We start from the raw sequence: 23,333 nt of genomic DNA, 5'->3' as shown, positions 1-23,333 counted from the left end.
TATAAACAAAAATCTTGAAATAGCAGGTAAAATGCTTAGTTGTGGGTACTGGAATTATGAATAAAATTTATTTATGATTTTTTTCTTTTTTTTTGTTTTTCTGCACTTTCCAAATTTTCTCCAACGAATACCTATGACTTCTGTTATCAGAAAAAAATAAATGCTGCTTCTTAAAAACCCTAAGCTGATCAGGTACTCTGTATCTTGTTTTCTGCATTAGTATTTTAGGCGACAATACAGAGGAGAAAGCCAAAAGCTAGGCTGGAGGTAGGGTAGCACATGGTAAGACTTAGAGGACCTGCACCACTGTGGAGTATAAACTCAAACGATAAAGGTTTCAACTGCTCAACAATTTTTAATTCTGAACAAGGGTTATAAATACTAGACGTTTATTAACAAATTTTTGTTCCAAAGAACGTATATGAAGGTAGAAATAAAAAGTAAATCTTTACCATATATGTGTGTATGTGTTAATAATTAATACATTGATTTATTTGGTAAAAAAGATCTTTTTCAAAATTACATATTATAATTGTTTAGGCATTTAATTAACAAGAAAAACTATACCACTAAATGGACTTGCAAAGCAAAACTCTAAAAAATTAAAATTGAAATGATTTTAGTAAATTATCACTGCATTAAATACTATGCTGAAAATAGCTTTGCATAATACTATATACCCTATAAGACTGAACAGGGTTTCTTTATTTAGTGAAATAATGTGGTCTTTAAGTCAACCGATGCTAGAAGACTAAGCAATTTATACCAGAGGAAAAAGAAAATTAATGTTAGTTATAAACCTTAGGGCAGAAAGAACCTCAGCCAACCATTTCCAAAACAATTTTTAAAAAATCAACAATCATTTAGTAAACCAGAGTAAATTATGTAAGAAAATAAACAAAAAAAAAACGGTTCTTTCCCTTTTGTCTCAAAGGTAATTTTTCCTTAAAGCTAAAATTAATAACGTTAGGAATCACTCAGGTCCAGGCTTCTTTAATCACAAAGCCTGCTTATTTGGCAGTTTCTCAAGTTACTCCCCTCAAGGCAGCTTGAACCAGTTAAACTAGATCCTTTCAGCTCTCTGGAGCTTATTGACAACCAGCCGTCTGGTTTCCTAGGAAACAAAACCTTGGCTAGAAATAGTGAATCATTTCCAGGTCACTTTCAACATGGAGAGTGGAGCAGGAAAGCACTGGACTCAGGAAGAGGTTAAGGCTTTGCTAAGTGTCTGGGCAGAAAAAAATATACGAAAACAACTCTATGGAACACTGAGAAATAAAGGAATATTTATTTACATTGCTAAAAGGCTACAAGCATTAGGAGTATACAGAGATTGGAAACAGTGCCGGGCAAAGTACAAAAATCTCAAATATGAATACAGAACAGTTAAACATGCACACAACTCTGGAGACAGCTCTAAAACTATGAAGTTTTTCCACGATTTGGATGCAATCCTGCAGTATGAACCTGCCTCACAGTTAACAGAGGAAGATGCAAATGGCAGGTGCCTAGCAACGCTGAGCCAAAGTACAGCCCCAGAGACCACTGAAGGTAAAAAGAAAAAGTACCGTTCTTTCGTTTTTACCTAACAAACTGTAAGAGTACAGGACTTCTGAGTCCATATGATAAATAAAGCATGAAATACGAAGGTTGAGAAAAACAAGTGACTTCTTATGCTATTTTGCACAAGGTAAAAATTAATTTACAAAGGGTTAAATACCACCACTTTTAAAATCTGTAAAATACAGAAAAAGCACACTAAAATGACACTTACTGCTAGTGCCAACTGCTCCTTACGCATGTCTGATATGTTTTTGGAAAATGGACTGGGTTCTGAAAATATTTTAGGTTTTAATTTTATAAGAGTGGCAAAAAAAAAAATATATATATATATATATATATATATGTGTCACTCAACTGTTGTTTTCCCACAGTTCCAAAAAAGACAGAACTTTCTGCTCTGTATTAATGTTGCCATTTTCCTAAGTTTATAAATAAAAGTGCTAAAATACTAAGAACTGATAACTTCTTCACTACCTGTTTGGAAGAAGAGCTCCATTTTAACTGTAAGTAAAACAAAAACAGATTTGATAGATGCAATGACAGATGATAAAATAAAGTTCTTGACCTGCTGTGTTGTTAAGCCCAACACTACTTATACAGAATTTGCTCACTGTCTGCAGGAGCCGAATGCATCACTAGGCAAAGTGGGGAAACGAATTGTTAGATTTCTCCCATAGCCAAGTCTTACAGATGTTATTTTTAAGAGAAAGTTGTTCAATTCAAAATCTGTAATATCTACTGTCTGTGTACGACATGTGCAAAGCACTGAGCTACATGCATTCAGTGATGTGTAACCTCGCAAAGGACGGAACTATAAATAAACGTTAACACCCAAGAGAAAACAGTACGTAGCATAATAAGGGTGCCAAATGAGAAGGACGTTAAGATGACAGAGATAACAGTGGGGTTAACTTGGGTTATCTGAACTTTGAGTTTAAAGCTCAATAATAAATCATTTGGTAAAAAATCCACCCCACTTACACACTCCCTTTACATTTGTGATATTATACCAAAGTCTGAGAAAGCTTAGCAGTCACTACCAAGTTAAAAAGCAATTACATTATTTTATTTAATTAATCACCCTGCACTCTTCCTTATTTAAATGCTTTAAATACTGATTAATGATAAGTAAGTCACTCAGCTTCTAGAAGGCCTTGATTTTAACCAGAGGTTGGCATAATGAAGATGTGGGTGCTGATAACTCTACTTCTTAACAAGATCTTCTAGCCCTTGCAGGTACCCCCATGGCTCCAAACTCCCCAGTTTCACTCATAAGCAGAGGGCCCATAATTACAACGTAACCACGTATGTTTAAGGTATCTGGAACTCCCAATTCTAAAACCAAACTTTGTTCTCCCATCAAAATTGATCTTCCCACAAATCGCTTCCACTTCAGTATCACTGTATTTCTGATCACTTCAACAGAAATGTTTGAGATATCCTTGACCTTTGGTCAGTCACTAAGTCCTTAAAAAACCTACTGACATGTTTCATAAGTTTTCCCCTCTGCTCCATTCTCATTACCACCATCCTGAACTTCACCATCTACCACAAGGAATATTAAGATAACCCCTTAACTGGTCTCTCTAGTTTCCAGCTCCTTTCCACACATCTTCCACAACACTAGTGGTGGTTGTTTTTTAACTTATTAAAATTATAAAATTACAAGCACATTGGCATTTTGTTTACATTAAAAATAATCTTTAAATTATACCCAGAATTAATCGTAATTTAGGACTAAATGTTACTTTTAATGGCTCCATAACATTTAATTGCGTGCATATACTAGAGTTTAGGTCTTTGACCATCTTATACAAATGATGTGCAATCAATACCTTTGTCTATATTTAACATTATTACTTTGGGATAGACTATCAGAAGTTCAATTACTGGTCAAGGGGGTATGATTACTTTGAAACATAATGCTAACATATCTGCTTTCCAAAAGAATTGTACTTCACTAACAATGAGAATGCTTCTTTTATAGAACCTTGTCATGCAAGACTAACGGATGGGGTAGGAGGGGAAGACACTTTGCTAATTTAATCACTGATGGAGTAGGCTAATTTAATAAATGTCTACAATAGTGTATGCAATCAATAACTTTTTACTTTGTATTTGTTTAATTACTAGTGGTATGGAACATTTTTTCTATAATATTTATTCACTTTTATATGAATTGACTGTTCATGTCAACTGAGGCCTCAGAAATCTGCATGATCTCTTTTGCCTTACGATTTTGCATGATTTTTATTTCACCAACAAAATCCAAAAGGTTTTAATGTAATCAAATAGTTTATTTTCTAAGGCTTAGAAAGCCCTCCCTTCTCCAGGTCTAATTCATTTATAAGGTCTACTGGTTTTTCTATGGTGGAACCAGCAGAATATTAATTAGTGTACGATAAACTAAAAAAGGGGGGAAAAAATGAATGTGCCTTTTCCACTGCGGGATTAACCTCATGCAAGCGGTAAGGATAAAGGATTTGGTCCCCTCTGTTTGGCAGTAGGTAGTCTGGCTGAGCCTTGGCAAAGGACCCAAATACAAACTCCAAGAGGCTTCATGTTGTGGTAATTATAATCATCCTCAACCTCAAAATACCTTTGGCCTACTGCTGCTGAATTACATTTCTTCAGCGACTAAGTTTCCACTCTGTTTTCCTCCTCTTACTTTATACAAATGCATGAGGAGTAATGACTTAAGAGTTTCAGTTTAAAATCTCCAAGGCATGAGGCTCCTGCATACAATTTTGAGATTCACACTGGGAAACTTAAAAATTTCCTGAAGAAGTTGGGTAGAGAGCTTTTCTTTTTCACCCTCATCTGATTGCTCAACTCCAGGCCCTTTTCTATAGACATAAAACTAGGCCCTAAACCAAATGAGAGAACAGCAAACCTTACCTTTCCTTACTGGTCTTATAATCAGGCTCAGATGTTAAATTACCTGGGTATGTCAGTATCTTCCACACTTCTCTCTACAGAGAATTCTTATGTAACTCCCGATTTTTATTTTCCATATTCCCAACTAATTCTCAAACATTTCCTAACTGCAATTTAGCTTCAAATAATTAGGAAGCCTAATTTAAAATTTTTGACGATTACTTTGAGAGTTTTAAATTTATACAATTACGCCACTGGAAAACTTCCCTTATTTTTTACTTTCCTATTTTAATATATGAATCCCTAACATAATCTTTAAGATGATAAACAGCATTTTCTTTATTCTTTAATGGGAATGCCTCCAAATATAAGGTGAATCAAGATTTTAAATGAATGTTTATGTCATTAAAATCACACTGAACATTTGATCTCCTAAAGTAAAATATAATACTTTTTCTGCTACTCAGTAAAACAAAATTGGAAAAACATATATGGAAATAATATAAGATGAATAAATCTTTAATTCAGAAAACTACAAAGAGCAATCAAAATGTTCTTAACCAGTCTAAAACCTCACTGTAATTAGGACTTATCTTCCACTTCACATGCCAACTGAATTGCAAATTCTGTATGTTGGATTCCTTTGAAAGACGTACTTCACTTTTTCCGCAATATCACCCTCCTTTGATTACTTTAAAACATAGACTATGACTCATTTTATGAAAACCTGTATAAAACATCCAAATCATAAAACAAGGAAATCAAGGAGGGACTTCATTTTTGAAGGTTGGCATGGTTCTTTTTTAAAAGACACATTCCCTAGTCCATTTAAACATAACTTAGATTAATGTCTAGAGTTAGTATCTATCAATCAATTAATTACATAAGATACATATAAACTCTTAGTAATTTGACCACGTGTCAAAACAAGATTTTCTGATTATTTCATTACATGACCTCTTTTACACTGCTAGTATCATTTATGAAGTGCCTACTATGTTAAAACGCCTCAATTAAGAAATGTAATTTGAAAACCACAACCATTACAAAATTAGCATAGAATTCTAGTTAGAAGTTCAAAATAAATCATGTCAATGGGATGCAAGAATTAACTTCTCTTTATATACACAAATATTAAAACCATATTATACCACTTTGTTACAAAATGTGTCTGTCACAAATCTATAATCCTTTGTGAATATGATCAAATTCAGCTCAAGCTACTAGCACTATAGGTTACATTAATCCAATTTTTATTTCCTTAGTACTTATTTTTAAAAGGAATTCTGTTTTCTTTCCAGGCAAAATGTCAGTCACATTAGAAGACAAGGAAGACATCTCAGGAAATCCTTTACTTTTGGTTTCTCATGTCAAACCAATGGAACTAGGTATAGTATGATCAGCCAAAAATATAATGAAACTGATCCAATTTCAAATTAGAACATAAAGACTGGTTTCTAATCTGAGAAATGGATGATTTTTTCCTGTTAGAAACACTTAGGATTAATTCATTTCCCCCTTTTTTACCAATCTATACTAAAAAAATCATTTCTAAAACAAATCGTTTCTTTAACAAATTATACATTGCCTGGAAATATTAGCCTTCAAATTTCCAACCTCTATGCTTTTAAGAAATCTGATGACCAAAATTACACATAGTAGCGTATTTATGAGCATATTTATTTAATGAGCATATCACTCAGCATTCTGAGGGGTCTAAGACAAACAGAATTTTACATTTGAAAGTAAATAATATCAAATCCATTATGAGGTCAAGTATGATTTTATTCACCCAATTAAAGTCAACAGAAATCCTCTTTTTGCTTCTAAATTCTTATTGAAGGTTAACCCAAATGAGCAAAAATACGGAAAAGCATTTCAAAACAAAGACATTATATATACCACAAAATAAAAACGACTCTCTGTTTCAGGTAAATGCTACAGAGTGGTTTTTAATAACTTACATTACAGATGCTGGGGTCTGAACTACCTTTTTATTAAACATGAAATCTGAGAAAAACATAAGATAATATGGTTGTTAAAAAAAACAATACATGTCAAGTAATGCTATTACCATAAAATGAGTTGCAAAACTGTGCAAAGACATTCTGCCTAGAAACAAGGCATTACGAAATTTCCGGCACATTTCTTTACATTAAAAGAACCTAATACTTCACTTAAAATGGCATTTGGTCTTTGACCAATGAAATATCCTTTATTGTCACAAGGTATAAGAAGTACCAATTGTTAGAATGTGCCTCTTCCATGCCCTTCATTCATGACTTGGTTCTCAACCCTGACTGTCAACTAGAAGTGCAAGCTGGGGATGAGGGGTGGGGGTGGCAGACCAGGGCACTGGTTTATAAAAGCTCCCCAGAATCTCCCTCTGATAGGTAGCCAACGGAAACCATTAGATAAAGAAATAGAAAAGGAAGGGGATAAATTGCTTGCACCTATCCTATCACAAAAAAATTGTCTAAAATGAACCATTTTCTTATGTAATTATATTGCTTTCTACAAGTAAATAAATCTCAACTTTCGCTATATACTGGCATACACCCCACATACTAAAGGATTGGGATGGAAGAGAAAGAAATGATAGAGAATAAAGATGATCAAAACGTGACTAATTAAAACATAACTTTATTAAAGCCAGTCACTGTCACGATAAGGAACAGATTCAGGTTCTGTACTTCACTTCCCTGTTAAAGAGAAAAGCTAAGCTACAATTTGTTATTCCATCTCCTATGGAGAAAATTACTTTCTTTACTAATATTGCATCCAATTATTTATCTTGTCTGATGTATGTAACCCATGTCTATCTCTTTTCCTCCCCACCTGATACAGGTAACTCTATATCAATAATGGAACCCCCTAACAATCCAACTTTTATTCCAACTGTAGCAAATGAAGGAGGAAAACACTGGACTGTGCCAGAAGTCAGGGCTCTAATAGGCATCTGGTCTGATAAAAGCATACAACAACAACTAGAGGGAACAGTGAGAAATAAAAGGCTATTTGAACAAATTGCTGCCAAGCTTCAGAAATTTGGAATAGAGAGAGACTGGAAGCAGTGCAGAACAAAGTACAAAAACTTAAAACATGAATATAAGACTGTAAGAATGGCTCAAGACCTAGGCACGACTAAGAGTATGAAATTTTTTACTGAGTTGGATGCTATTCTGGGACACAATAAAACAGAAAAATCGCAACAAGAATCCCAAGATAGAGAACAAGCTACAGAATGTGCCAATGTAAAAACAGAAGAGCATCAGACAGGTAGGAAGATGAAGAAAAGTAATCTTAATATTATCTACACCATATAAAAACGTTCAGTAGCATGATAACACAAATACAGTCTGTTAAATAGGTTTCATTAAAAGCTATTCAACAAGCTAATTGCTGGATTATAATGAAACAGATTTAATGTATATTTGATCTCCTCCAGAACATAATAAAAATTGGATTTCCAGGGCGAAGTTTAAAAACAGACCAATTTTAATAAAGTAAAAGTAGAGCTCTACGTGGCAAAGTTAAAACAAATTTTCATACTAACTGTCGTAAAAACTGTGAGTAAACAGAAAAAGGGCATTGAAGAACTTAGAAAAATACAAAACCCATGAGAATGTCTTTGAAGTCTAAGTTCTTCTGCAACACATCATAAAGTTCTTTAAAATGAATTTAACCCAAAGGACTGAGATATGGTATACACAAAGCATGAAATAAACTGGATGACTTCTAGCCCAGGAGTCAGGAAATGCAAGTTCCAATTCAGTCCCTCTGGAACCTTGAATCAACCAAGTATCTCCTGTAGACCTAACACTGTAAAATGGGGAACTGGACAAGATGGTCTTAAAGACCTCTACTCATCGTAATGTTTCTTAGATCTTAATATATGCCTTAATGATGCCGTCTTAATTCTCAGAGTATGAGTGTGTGTCTAGGAGAGAGAGAGAGAGGAAGGAATGATAGAGAGTTAGGATTTGGAAATGGTGAGAAATCCTAAAAAGTTTCACTGGCTGGAAAGAAAAAAAATGGTCTGCCAGAGAACTATATACCTGCCCTATTAAAATTAAAATGTAAAATGACAAGAGATAAAGTAGCCCAAGAGCGGTGGCATGATTATGTTCATACAGCAATTGCTGGAGATGCAGCTGAAGATGACTCTATCAGTTATATGTCAGAACACCCAATTAGAGACTTGTAACACCAGATATCTATAGTGCTATCTAAGATAGCACTATATCACAGATATCTAAAACTAAAAGATGTTTAAGAGTAGGGAATCCAAACTACAGAAAAACAAGCAGCCACAGTATTTAGTATCAAGTTCACTCTAAAAGGCAAAATAATATATTAGAGTTTAAAATGCAATTCTGAAAGTGAATAAAAAACAAAAACGAACCACTATATATCTCATTATGTTCATACAGTCACTGCTGGAGATACGGCTGAAGATAACTTGCTCAGTAATATGTCAGAAGAACTAAGAGAGAAAGATACAAAACGAAGTCCTGGCACAGGTAAAACAATATTCTTTGCTTTTTTGTGTGTGACAAAATATATAGATGTTATTATAAAATGCTGCTACGGACTGAACTGTGTCACCCCACAATTTATATGGTGAAGCCCTAACCCCCATGTGACAATATTTGGAGATGGGGCCTTTAAGAGATGATTATGTTTAGATGAGGTCATGAGGGTGGGGGCCTTCATGATGGGTTTTATAACATAACTATATATAATACTATAATAAGATGTTACAATACCTATGATATTATTGTAAGATGTTATAAAACCATATACAAGAACGTTATAAAATGTGAGGTACTGTTGGATAATACTCATATTCACAAAATACAGAAATGGAAGGTGGAAATTATTAATGAAAGTTATGTTCCCTATGGCTGTTGTTCTCAAAGTGTAACAGCATCAGCATCATCTGGAAACTTATTCAAAATGCAAACTCTAGGGCCCCATCCAGAATCAGAAACTCTGGGGTTGGGGCCCATCAATCTGTCAAGTCCTTTAGGTAATTCTGATACACGCTCCCCTATGGTATAGGGTACTAAGGGGGTGGAAGAGAGCGAGTGCTTCCTATCTGATAGTTTGCCTCTTCTATGCAAACCAAAATTGGGGGTAGGGTGGGGGACCACCAAGGCCCCAAGCAGAAGCCTGGCTGTCACAGACCTTGCACATAAGCCTTTCAGTCCAAAGCTTCATATAGCCTTGGAAAGTGTAAAGATCAAAGATCACTGTTGACTAATAAAACAAGGTAATCAAATTCCCCACATTCTTGGCAAACTTCTTCTGATTTATCAGATATGACTAAAACCTCAATGGGGGCCGGGCCAGCCCATGGTGGAGTGGTTGAGTATGCTGGCTCCGCTTTGGCGACCCAGGGTTTCTCTGGTTCAAATCCTGGGCGTGGACATGGCACTGCTCATTAAGCCATCCTGAGGCGCCGTCCCACATAGCGCAATCAGAGGCCCTCACAGCTAGGATATACAACTATGTACTGGAGGGCTTTGGGGAAGGGAAAAAGAAAAGCTCAGTGGAAGAAAGGAAAGCTGTTAGAACAGTGACAGGTAAAAACGGAGGGAAATTAAGAAGACTAGCTGGACAGGAACACGCAGCTGACTACGGGCATGATGACAATGGGCAAACAAACTGTATGTTCCCAAGGTTTCTGATGGCATCATAGCAATGATTCCTGTCATTAACAGTTAAAATCAGATTGCTATCCTGTGTAATAAGATAGAAAGATTTCCATGAAAAAAATTAAGAGCTTTGGCATTCAGAAGATTTTAGCTTGTTAGTCCTCTGGAAAACTCACTTAACTACAATACCTCAAGATCACTTCTTAAATGTAAAAGGAAAAGATTAAGTAAGATATAAACTGACAGTTTTTTAAAAAAAATTGTTTTGTATGTTTACACGTTAATTTGGAATATATCCAGAAAATATGAAACAGGATATATTTACAGTCCTTCTAGAAATTACGCTACTTTAATTTTTCACATGAAAATAAAAGCAAAGGTAAAACCCACACAGGTTTTATCATATCTAAATACATATGAAAAAAATTTAAACAGGCAGGGATTTTAGGCACACCTGTAATATATACCTATTGATGCATAAATCACCACTCCGCTACTTAGAAAGTTGTTGCATTGAGGTATAAAGATACAGATGTTTATCTTTAGGAAATAAATTCACATCCAATGTTCTTTCTTTAGAAACAAAAACACAATAAAATGATATTTTCATGTAAAAATAGGTACAGGTTACCTCATTTTTATTTTATATATTTTACTGATGAAATATTGTAACTGGAGTTGCTACTGTCCATATTATTAACATTGAAGGAGATAAAACTGATCCCCCCAAAGTAATTTCTTTCCTATCTTAAATGTATCCTATAAGTTTCTTTCTAATTTCAAACAAAAATCCAGCCAGAGCTGTGGACCCCCTGGATTCTGGATAAATAATTAGTTGCCAATTTAGAACTCCTGGAGATTTTGGTCCAGTATAGGTTGTAGAGTGGGTTTAGACACCTGTATTTTTATAGATCATCAAGCACAGCCACAGTTGAAAACCATAGGTAGGTTGTCTTGTGTAGAGAATAAGATCAGCAGAAGGCTGAGGAGAGTAATAACATAAATTCTAATTTGATTCCATTCAGGGGAGAAAAATTAGCTAATTCTACTACATGAACACCTAAAAATGCATGATTAAGGCAATATGAAAGAAGTTAATCACTGGGAAAAATCAGAGAACCCTTAGGCTAGGCCTATTATATTTAGTAAAAAGAAAAGATCTGGGAAAATTGAATAACTACTTCTTTGGATCTAATATAAATTAATTTTTCTCCCCAGTCTGAAGTATAAGCAAAAGAGGATAAAAGGAATCAGAAAGTTAGCAGAGGAGAAAGAATGCCTAAAGAGAAATTAATGTTTGACAATCTTATCAGCTACCTGTCTCTTCTAAGTAGGAGAAACAAAACTGACTTAATTCATCTCCAAATCAGCTGCCATTTATATGAAGTGAAATGCCTCAATATCTTGGTATTCTTGCAGGTCACTGCTTTCTAGTATAGGACAGTCACAGGTAGATGAATTTTGGCTTGGAGGGGTGGAGACACACATACTTAGCACAGAAGTCCTGCAGTAGTACATTATATCCTATTAGAGGAAGTCACTCTTATCTTCAGCCTAAAAATCACAAGTGAAAGACGACACTGTTCTTTTAAGAATAATTGTAGGGGCCAGCACAGTGGCACAGCAGTTAAGTTTGCACATTCCACTTTGGGGGCCTGGGGTTCACCAGTATGGATCCCAGGTGCAGACCTACACACTGCTTGGCAAGCCATGCTGTGGCAGCGTCCCACATATAAAGTAGAGGAAGCACAGGGCCAGTCTTCCTCAGCAAAAAGAGGAGGATTGGTGGCAGATGTTAGCTCAGGGCTAATCTTCCTCAGAAGAAAAAAAAAAAAGAAGAAGAATTGTAAAACTAACTTCTTCCTTTTGGCTGTGATAAAATGTATTTCCAAAATTAAAATTTTCATTATCCCCATAATTTAACAAAAATTAGCAATGTGATGGCCAGCAGAGGGCATTAAAGTATCTATTATTAGTATCTCAGAAGGTATGCTAAGCATCTTGTTTTCTGCAATTAATTTATTTCTTTTAACAGACCAAAAATTGGAAATAATTTTCTTTAAAATGGAATATTTAAACACTTTTGTATATTTTGCATACAATTCAGGTAATCAGTGAAATCATTATGTAAATTAATGTACCTTGGTCATGTGAAACAACACATTGAGAACTTTAAAATTTTAATCCAATAGGAGATCCAGATAAAGACTTGATTGTTAAAATTTCAGAAAACCTAAGAATTATAAACGTAAAAAAAGCTCAGATATATGTAAGCTGATAAATTTAAATATAAGCAACTTGTTAATTATAAAGGCATGACTTTCCTAATTCTTACTGCTTTATATTTTAATAAACTTTTAAGAAGCTGTGACATAACAAAGAATATATCTGACCTTTGTCCCCAGTTCCTGGCATACAGCTTCAAAAACCTTTGAAATTTCCAGTGATAGAAGTGTCTTCTTTATTCTGGGGTGACCCAAGGTGGGCTCCTAGATAGCTTCAGGAAAGGGCTGGTCATGAGAAAAACCAACCTTGTGATTAGAGGGTGGGAGCTTTTGGGCCAGCCCAACCTCCAGCAGTGGAGTGAGTCTGGAGACTGAGTTCAATCATGTGGCCAGTGATATAATTAATCATGCCATAATGAATCACATCAACAAGAACTCTGGTTCAGAGGAGCTTCCTGGTTGGTGAGCACATTGATGTGCTGGAAGGATGATATCTCCTGACTCCACAGGGAGATGGCAAGGAAGCTCTGCATCCGGGACCCTCCCAGACCTTGCCCTATGTGTCTCTTCATTTGGCTGTTCCTGAGTTCTACCTTTCAGAATAAAACTGTAATCCTAAGTATAGCAATTTCCTAAGTTATGAGTCATTCTAGCAAATTATCAAACCTGAAGGAGGGTCATAACACACCTGGAATTTGCAGCCACTCAGCTGGAAGTGTGGCTAGCAGCTGAAGTAAGAGCAGTCTTGTGGAAGATTGAGCCTTTAAAGCTGTGGAGTCTGATGCTAACTCTGGGTAGTTAGTGCCAGAATTAAATTGCAGTACACACAGGTGGGGCAGAAACACAAGAGAAACTAAATGCACCTCCTTCCTTAAAAGATGTTAAATTTAAGGATTCCTCCCCCATATGACATCTTATTTCCTAGGACTAATTACTCAGAATTTCTACATAACACCTAATCTCCATAAATGTTTCTATTTCTCAATATGTACGATATGTACCTTAGCCTAGAACTGATGGCTTTAGTCACAAGTAAAATGTTATAAATTCATATTCTGCTGAAATAAGGTTTGAGCTCAAAGGTTACCTTGGACTTGTACTCTTGAAAAAGTAGCCACTGGGGCAAGGGTAGGAGAAGGGTTTGGGCATGGAAGGTAGTAGGTGTAGCTACAAAATGGCAACCAGAGGGATCCTTATGCTGTTGGAATGGTTGAATATCTTGACCTTGACGATGGAGACATGAACCTTACATAGTGATAAAAACATACACACACTCACAAATGAGTACAAGTGAAACTGGGAAAATCTGAATCAGAATGGTGGACTGTACCAACGTCTATATCCTTGATGTGATCGTATATTATGGTGTTACAAAATGTTACCATTAGAGAAAACTGGGCAAAGTATAAAGGGGATCTCTCTATTATTTCTTACAAATGCAGGTGAATCTACAATTATTCAGCAAAAATTTCAATTAAAAAAATAGCTTACTAGGTAGCCCTATGTGGCTCCAGAGTACTTGTCATTTGAGGTCTTGATATTGCTAAAAGCTAAACTTCATCCCAGTCTCACTGTGCAAATGTCCTTAATAAGAAGATCTGGTCCTATCTTGATATAAATCTCCACATACCTACTGTTGAATATGCTTATGTGCCCCCTAACCACCTTCTGCCTCACTGGTGTATTAACACCAACTATTGTCTAGTTTTACAATAGTCATTACAAGCAACTGCATAGACAACTATATTTAGTAACACAGAATGTTTTTTAAAAAAATAACGTCCCAGTGTATAGGAAAGTACAGCTGAGGTAAAAGAATAATATCATAGCATTTCTATACTTGAACGTAGCAATCCAACATCCGCATATGAGGAGGAGCTTTCGCCAAATTACAAACAGCTGATTTGTAGACATCCTATGCATACATTGGTACATTAGAAAAATCCATGTTATATTTACCAGGCTAAGCACCATTGGTTCCTTAAAATGTTTAACACCTGTCTGCTGTTAATGTCTCAACATGAAATTGCTAAAACCACTTAATGTCTTTTATCTCTTTGTACTGTATTGCAGTGAAGATCATTCTTAGTTATAATGAGGATCAAATGAGCAAACAGATGTAAGAACTCTTTGTCAAGCATTAAAATGTAACAATGAAAGATGTTATCAAATTGGGTCTAAAAGTTCTATCATACTCCCAAATACAGCATACTGCCTTGTGACTTTTAAGGCAGAATACTCCTAAGATTTTGAAGGTGGTGAATACTACAAGGCCATTTTAAAATTTGGTTAGAGATGGCATACGCTCTTGGCTTCAAGGTTACAGTTTTGATGCTGGAATCCAGCCTTACTGGTTTTTAGTTTTGCAGCACAATCTTCAATTACGAAAGTAGATTAGAGTTTTGTAAACAACAAATTTAAATTGCTATTCTCTTTGTTTTCTGACAGAAGAAGATACCATAAGCACTGTCTCAGAAGAGGTGGGCAGCCTCACAGCACCACAAAGTGCCACTGGGTCAGGTATGGGGTCTAAATTGTTGAATTTTATTTATTTTTGCTGAGGAAGATTAGCCCTGAGCTAACATCGGTTGCCAATCTTCCTCATTTTTTGCTTGAGGAAGACTAGCCCTAACCTAACATCTATGCCGAGCTTCCTCCACTTTATATGTGTGGGTTACCACCACAGCATGGCTAATGAGTGGTATAGGTCTGTGCCCAAGATCCAAAACTGTGAACCTAAGCTGCTCAAGTAGAGCATACCGAACTTAACCACTATGCCAGGGGCCCTAAACTGTTAAATTTTAAATGTTAATTTGATATTTAAAGTCTAATATACACCAGTTTAAGTAGTTATAGGGCAGATCTCTATTGTGTATAACCCCAAATGCCCCATACCTGAGCTGGTGGATAAAATATGGTAGAGGAAGAAAGTGTCTATTCCTCCTTCTTACTACAAGAAATTAGTAAACACTGAGGCTCTTCATATTCATAAATATCCAGTGAAGATCACTTATTGATGAAAAGCAGCTAAGTTATTCTAATATTGGGGATAAGTCTGCCTTATAATTTTAAAAATATTTTATTTGAATATGAATGTATGAAAACATTTTTTGACCCTCATTGAAATCACTGTAATGCTCAGTGCTTTACATCAATCCAAGTTGTTTTAAATGAATAACATTCAAATACATGATTTATCTGTAAGTTTGAATAATTGCAAATCATGTTGATTTATAGGTAATCATATTCCTGTAGAAGATGCTAAAAGTCATTTAGAGATTGTAACAGCGAGTGACACAGAGGCTGGAAAACACTGGTGTGACAGTGAGGTCAGAGCGCTTATACACGTATGGTCTGACGAAAAAATTCAGCAAATGCTTGAAGGGGCCACAAGAAACAAAGAAATATTTGAGGAAATTGCCAGAAGACTAACGCAATTAGGAATAGACAGAGACTGGAAACAGTGTCGTACTAAATACAAAAATTTAAAATACGAATATAGAGTTTTACAAAGGAAAAATGGCAACCCTCAAAGAAAAATGAGATTTTATGAAGAAGTTGACTGCATCCTAAGACGACCAACTCTCAGAACTGCCAAATGGAAACATGGTAAGCTTGGAATTGACCTTTTAAAAAAAATTCTATAAACGTTCCTCTTTGCATTTTAATTTAGTGAGAAACTCTTCAGAAATAAAATTCTAACACTATTATATGTTCAAATGACCCCCAGAATTATTATAAAACATGTACCTAAGTTAATAGTTTTAATTTCTTTCCAAACCCTGTACCAAAATACTCCTAATTCTTAAACTCATTCTTCTTTACCTGTCCAGTTGCTTAAATGTTCTTACTTTAGTGTACTTGAATGCTTGAAGACTAATGTATTTTAAATGATGTCATTATGCTTCTTTTCCCATGTTGTTTGTTTTAAGAACTATTTGAAGGTCATACCAAAAACCCAAGAACTTTGAGCATCAAGAGAAAAGCATATGAAGATGGTAAGAGCCTCAGAAATGCCAAGTTTTTCCATGTTGAGAGAAAAGCTTCTGTTGCTTTTACCTGATAAGAGATGTTTATGCCTGTCCTTGAAAATTAGACTAAATATATTGTTTATGAGCTGCGTGAGAGCAAAAAATGCTGAGAAATGATTTCTTTCATAGCTCATTATGAGTGAAAGTAACAGAGTAAATGGAAACTTTCCCAGAGTCAGAAATTTCCGCACAACTATGCATTTATCATGAGCCTTTAAAATTACACTTCACAGTGACTGCTATCAAGACTGGGATACAAAAGGGCAAAAACTCCACAAACCACTAAGTTCTGAATTTTGGTTTTCTTCAAAGGTAGTTAGTAATGGGAATAACATTTTAGTAATTCTACAAATAAGCCAAACTCACAAGCCAACCTAATTACATGAGCAGTAATTCAAAAGGAACCCATTACAGACATCAGAAAAGGTAACGTAACATAGCATAGCAAAGAAAACTGCAGTACAGAAGAAAAAGCAGGGACTAACAACAGAAAACCTGTGTTCTAGTCTCTCTCTGACCCTAATAACACAGAGCAAATCACTCCATCTCTCTGGATCTCTATGAAAATTCAGCTTTAGCATTTAAAGATTTATAATTTATCGAACTGTTTTGAGTAGATACAAACAGCCGAAGAGCTCAACTTTTAACACACCCATACAACCACCACTCAAATAAGACACAAAACATTACCAGCACCCTAGAGGCCTCCCAGTCATGAATCATCTCCCTAGCCTCCCTACAGGTTATCACTATACTCACCTCTATCACCATAGATTAGTTTTGGAATCATACAAGATGTACTTAGTACATATTTTTTAATGTCAAGCTTCTTTCACTCAACATTGTTTGTGAGATTCATCCATGATTTTGCTTGTAGCAGGAGTTTGTTCCTTTTTGTTGCTGTAGAATATTCCATTAGAGGAATATACATCCCCCTAGCCTCTTTATCTGTTCCACTGTTGCACATTTCCATTGCTTCCACATTGGGACTATTATGAATAATGCTGCTATAAAAACTCTTGTGCATGTCTCCCAATAAACATATGCATGCATTTCTGTTGAGTATATACCCAAGAGTGGGATGCAGGGTCATGGGGTATGTGTATATCCAAGTAGTGTTCTAAGCACTTTACATATATTAATGCATTTAACCTCCACCACAACTCTATGAGGTGGGTGCTATCATTATCCCCAGTTTACAGAGGAGGAAATGGAGGCATAGAGAAGTCTGCGCTCTTGAACCAGCTGGCTACACTGCTTCTCTGTGAGGGGCAGGGAACACATTTGCGCTGAGGGTACAGTATTCCCAGTATCTGCCACAGTGCCTTGCATATACATAGTAGGAGCTCAACAAATGTTTTTTGAATAAAGTATTAGAGAATAGCAGGAAACACCCTCTTAACTGCCCCCTCCACCTCCTGCCCAACATCAGCTCAAGTGAGTTGAAAATTTTATTCTCCATTTTTGGACATAAATTGCAAGCCAGAGGAGTTGCTCTACCTTTGCCTTCTCTTAATACCCTCTAGTGGATATACTATTGCAAAGCGAAATTGCTAAGGGTTAACCACATTGAAGTATCATTCCCAACCCAGTAAATTGGTGCGCTGGACCTTTAAACATATAAATCTAGTCCAACAGAGGAGAAAACAGACTCAAAAGTTAGAAGACTTGCCCAAGATCAAACTGATGTTACTAGGAAACTTGGGACTAGATTTCAAGTCTTATGCTAAGGAGCTATTCCCAATACCGACCAAAACGATAAAGTAGTAGTACTCTGAGACACTTTTGGGGATAAATTCTGCTTCAGACTAATGCAAAATGCAAAGTTCTAAATAATACTATAACTGGAAGAATTGAAAACATACGATTTAAGACTGAGAATCATTAAATCACAAAAGTAATTGAATTAAAAGTTTTTCAAAATCAAAGACTGGAACAATTAGCAAAGACAGTTTTAAAATAAGTCACTTCCCCAAACAAGGGGATATAAAGCACTATAGGAATGTGACACATTTGGTCATTATCACTCAGAGATGAAAATCAAAATAAAATTGTCCCCAGTGTTAATTTGGCAACTCAGAGCAAGTTCTCTTACAACCTAGGCTGGGTTCTCCAACAAACTAAATGAAGATAACTGGGAACTAATTCCATAGAGGTTTGTCTGAGTGCATCTGTCTTTCTCACAGTGCCTTTCCAGTGATAACGTTATATACTCTATTTGCAGAACCAGCGTCTGTATCTTTTAAGAAAACTGCTCCTGAGATCATTGCAAACTGGTTTCCTCAAAGCATAACAGAATCCAAAGATTCTACAGAAAGTTTCTGCAGACAGGAGACCCCCTACATGACCCAGCTTCATCAGGTAAATCTCACAAATTTTTAGAAGAGGTGTGAAAATGTTTATCAGTTGTAGTGTTCAATTCCTAACCCAGGAAATTGCCAATTCACTGAAGGGACGGGCATTTTCATTTCCTAACTAAGCAAGCAAAGGCTAACGTTGATTCATGGGATAAATCTATGAAATTTTAATATGTAGTTCTTTTTATGGAATCTTCAAATATGTCCACGTCATTCTAGTCTCCATAAAATGTGACTGTGATTTAAAGATGAAGATTTTTGATCTACAAGAGGGTGTGTGGTTTGTCCAGAACTCTGCAAACCACTGATGTGTTTTCAGGACTGAAAAAGCATTTGGTGATTATATGAAGCTGACACGAACAGGTATGCACACACAGCTTACAGCCAGAGAGGACATTTTCAATGTTAAACTAACATTCTCCCTGACAGAAAGGAGTGCTATAGAATAAATCTGCAAATAGCCAGACGACCACTAAAAAGAAGTACTTCTGGATGAACCCATCTGGATTAAGTATCCAGCGCATGACTATCTAGTAAGCGTTACTCCATTTGTAATACATAATATTCTAACTTTCAGGTATTCTATTACCCTGAGAGTAAGTTTTTTGAGGTCAGATTATGGCTAAGACAAAAAGAGAACCAAATACAGTGCAAAAATGATAGAAATCTTACCTTCTAGATTCCGTGTTATAGGAAGATAACGTATAAGAGATAAATTCCTTTGTCAAAAAGGGAAAAAAAATTGAATCTAGTTGCTGTTGTTTTAAAACTAACCATTCAAAATAAATAAATAAATAAACAAATAAAAATAAAACTAACCATTCAGTGGAGGGGGGAGAGGAGGTAGAGCCTTCTGCAAGAGACCACACACGCCAGTGTACAGGGTATATAACGACTACTGTTTATTGAGCTATCACAACCTATCCAGTTTTGACATTCCTTGACTGAATGCCATATAAAAACATTAGTTCTTAATCTCTGACCCCAACCTACTAGTTTAGAGTAGCAGAAAATTTTATCTTATAGACATAAAGGAGTTTCATTGTTCTTCCATCAGAATCAGTTTCCCAAAGGGTGAAGACTTTTGCTAATTTAAAATTTTCAGTTGGATAGGATTATGGGCTAGAACTGGCCCTCTCGGTGCACCTTAATGATTCTATGCCTACACAATAAAAATCTTAAATAGTTTTCCACTAACACATTTGTTTTCCAGAAGCTACTGGGTTTCTTGCCACTGTTGTTGAGATTATCACAAGGTCAATTTTCAATACCACAGTTTAGCAAAGACTTTTGATCAAATGAGCAGCCTAACAGAACCCATTTAATATTGCTCTATTATCATATAATCACATTTGTCGCTTTTATCTTGTATTATCTAATCTCATAATTCTTTCACATAAAAGCAACTGTAGAAAAGTGCATGTAACTAGGAATCGAGTTGCATTCATTAAAAAAAAAATCAGCCCCTTTTTCTTCAGGCAGAGACTGGGGATGGACTTTCTGAGTTATTTTAGCTAAAAAGTACATAGTTAAGAAAAAAAATTCAAGATCAGGCCATATATTTCCCATAGACCACAAGGCAACTCTAAAGATACCTAGTTTCTGCACACCTCTTCCCATGACAGTATCCAAAATAACTTCTCCTAAGAATGTTAGAAACTAACGTTGCTCTGGACTACTATATAGATTTTAGTTTTTCCTTGGATTATTTATCTAATCCTCTCAAATGTATTTTAAAACAAGATCTCTATCATGGTCAACCCACAGTTATCCAAGATTAGAGTCATTCAAGTTAAAAATATCCTTTTTGATTCATCGCGGATCCTAAATTACTCTCAGTTCTTAGCAAGCAATGAGTACACAAGATGTGAAACTCAAACTCAAGTATTTGGGACCCAGAAAAGAAGCAAAAAGGCTACTTTCAACTTAAGTTTGGTGAGGGAAAGCTAACCATTTGGAATGCATTTAAGCATATTGCTCCCATATTGCCAAAAGGGTTATTGCTAAGTTCCTTAACTGTCCTAGAAGTTGTTGCTACGGTAATGCCTTATCGAAACTTTGTAATACTTTCAGTGGTAATATCAAACCTAGGTTTATATTTCTTAACCCAACTGAACTGTTTACATCAACTTCCAGTTAGGTCAGGTAGCAAGAAATGGCAAGATAACGGAAGCACAGTTATTTTTTAACTCAAAGGGACCTACCAATTTTTCAAAATCAATATGTATCCTGCTATAGAGGAACTACTCCCCTCTCCTTCTTTTAAAAAAGGGAGTTACTTTTTTGGCACTCTTCTTACTACCAACCTTTTCATTCATTATCTAAAACGTTTACCAATGAAATCTTTTGCAGATGCACTATCCCCTGTGATTGGTTTATTATCAGTTAATTTATACAAGATCTTCAATCGGTAGTTCCTTTTGAACACCAACTAGTCCTGTTTCGCTAAGTTACCCTATTTATAACTACACCAAAGCCACAATCTGCTCAACAGTTCTGCCCTCGCAAGCAAACAAAAGCTTGTGCTGTCTGGAGGGTCCGCGCGAAGATCTCAGGGTGCTGTGGGTCCTGGACCAGCAGCCACCCGACACGAGCCGATAAGGAGAGAAGCTCCAGGCTCTGGGAGATTGAAACGAGCAAGCAATCGGGAGCAGCCCGGACCAAGCTAGCCTAAGCGAACCAGAGCCTTACAAATTGGTCAGACTCAAGAGTGCACAAACTGGAGGAGGGCAGAGGGCCCCTAGGGAGCATTAGGCGTTGAGGGGATAGGCTGAAGTCCAGGGAGGCAGGGTGGCCCCCGCGCACGCCTTGGCAACCTGGTCGATGCCACAGGCAAGTACCGGTTCAGGTAGAGAGATCCGGCCTCCCGGCCCTCAAAAGCGCGCGAGGTTGCCAATTCGGGCAGCAGAAAGCGCCTCGGGCAGACAGAGAAGCATACGCGCCGCCACCCCCACGCCTCGCCCGGCTGCTCACCGGTGTTGTAGCCCCACGAGTCCCAGAGTGATCACATGCGGCACATCTAGCTGCGTGGGCCACTCTCCTGAGGCGATGCACCCGAACACGCCACATTCCTCTCGGATCCCCAACTCCTCCAGCTCCATTTTGCCGCCAATAGCACGTGGAAGGACCTGCCGCCGCAAGAGGGATCTAAGTACCAAGCAGCAGCGTCTCCCTCGGCCGGAAAACCCAAGGAGCTCGAGCCCGCAAGAGCTTCCTCCCTCACGGCGGCTCGACCCTCGCTACTGCGGCGGCGCGAGCTTTCCCCAAGTGAGCGTGATTAGCTCGCCTCCTTTTCCCGTCACCCTCTCCCGCCCCTCTCCGGGCGCACCAATGAGGGAGGACCGAGGAAGAGAGTCTGCGGTTGAGGGGCGGAGTCATGATTGGGTGGGGGTGGAGCTAGTCTTCTACCAGAGCCCTACGGGAACTAGTTTTTCTGCACGTGGAAATCTCAGTTACTTTCCAGCACCCAAGGCTGGGGTGGTGAGGACTAGCGGGGTTAACATCATTTCTCTCCCCAAAGATGTAAACTTTGTGTGCTCCTCCCCACACGCTTTCCCCCGGCCCTACTACTTGGTACACTCCAATCTATGACCTGCTCAAGCTGGGGAGAAGGAACCCGGGTCGCGAGCTTCTGTAGAACGGGGAGGGGCTTCCAGTGCGCGCCACATTTCACCTTTCCTGCCACAGCGCCCGCGCGGGCGGGGGGCGGGTCCGCGCTGCTGCGCTTGCGTGGCGGGAAGCCTTGGGGCCGCGCTCGCTGGCTGCCGGAGACTAAGTTCGTGTGTGGCGGCAGAGAAGCTGTGGGTTCCCCTGCTGCTGTGGTTCTGGCCAGTAGAGCGGTGGGCGCTCTGCGTTACGCGGCCCTCCGGGGGCGTGTTTGTGAGCCGCTCTGACCACTCCTCTTTTCCAGAGTCCTGCCTCCCTTCCTTGCGCGGCCGCGGCTCCGAGCCCTCTCAGGATAATGGCGACCGCTGAGGGTGAGTAACGGGCGTCCCTGCTGTTCACCGCCTTCCGCCCACAGGCCCGGAGCTCGTGGGTCGGCGCGGACGGCCCCAGGCCTGAGGCGGTGCTCGGTGTCCCTGCAGCGGCCCCTCGAGGCCGCGGGGCGGGGGGACACGTGTCCTGCGCTCCGCCGAGAAGCGCGCTGGACAAAGCGCTCCCGGGCCTCCGCGAGCTTTCTAAACGCCCGCACCTGCCTCCGGGGTGTGGAAGAAGAACGAGAAATGGCCAGGGGTTGGAGGGGTGCCTGGAAATGGCGTTAATGATCAGTAGTATTGTAAAACAATCACAGGAACCTCTAGTCTTGACTCTTCAAATCAAAGTGCTTTTCTTGTTAGGTTACTAGTAACCTGCTATTCTACAAAGTTAATAATTGAGCCTTCTAAAAAATCTTCCTATTTTCCGTGCGGACTTTGTGTGTGTTTTTTAAAGTAATCTTTTGGTTCCCTGATGACTTTGGAGAGCTCTAAAACCACTAAGCCAAAAAAGTTTTCCTTCTTCACTTTGCGTTTATGATATTTACTTATTTACGTGATCATTTTGTCCGCGAGTGGGCAGATCCTCGGGAAAGATTGTTTGTGCTGATGAAACGTTGGTTTTTTCCACACACGCACTTTCCAA

General features: G+C 37.7%; 2 protein-coding genes across 3 annotated transcripts in view; one reads left to right on the top strand and one right to left on the bottom strand.

The window, feature by feature from the left end:
- The window catches only part of PPAT (phosphoribosyl pyrophosphate amidotransferase), a 34,459-nt gene extending 12,414 nt beyond the window's left edge, over positions 1 to 22,045 (bottom strand). Inside the window, exon 1 of one of the 2 annotated variants that reach the window (XM_005608577.4) lies at positions 21,687 to 22,045. In XM_005608577.4, coding sequence (XP_005608634.1) covers positions 21,687 to 21,814 — 128 coding nt within the window. In that variant the 5' untranslated portion in view covers positions 21,815 to 22,045. The remainder of the gene's footprint in view (positions 1 to 21,686) is intronic. The other variant, NM_001105316.1, reaches the window with a different exon arrangement.
- Positions 84 to 23,333, top strand: part of PAICS (phosphoribosylaminoimidazole carboxylase and phosphoribosylaminoimidazolesuccinocarboxamide synthase) — a 45,632-nt gene continuing 22,382 nt past the window's right edge. Inside the window, exons 1-9 of the mRNA XM_001492297.7 lie at positions 84 to 1,551; positions 5,742 to 5,828; positions 7,288 to 7,719; positions 8,874 to 8,963; positions 14,774 to 14,845; positions 15,563 to 15,934; positions 16,258 to 16,323; positions 18,581 to 18,717; positions 22,624 to 22,690. Coding sequence (XP_001492347.4) covers positions 1,170 to 1,551; positions 5,742 to 5,828; positions 7,288 to 7,719; positions 8,874 to 8,963; positions 14,774 to 14,845; positions 15,563 to 15,934; positions 16,258 to 16,323; positions 18,581 to 18,717; positions 22,624 to 22,690 — 1,705 coding nt within the window. The 5' untranslated portion in view covers positions 84 to 1,169. The remainder of the gene's footprint in view (positions 1,552 to 5,741; positions 5,829 to 7,287; positions 7,720 to 8,873; positions 8,964 to 14,773; positions 14,846 to 15,562; positions 15,935 to 16,257; positions 16,324 to 18,580; positions 18,718 to 22,623; positions 22,691 to 23,333) is intronic.

The sequence above is a fragment of the Equus caballus genome, chromosome 3 (assembly GCF_041296265.1).
Source record: "Equus caballus isolate H_3958 breed thoroughbred chromosome 3, TB-T2T, whole genome shotgun sequence".
Classification (NCBI taxonomy): domain Eukaryota; kingdom Metazoa; phylum Chordata; class Mammalia; order Perissodactyla; family Equidae; genus Equus; species Equus caballus.
This window is presented reverse-complemented; position numbering and strand designations above follow the sequence as displayed.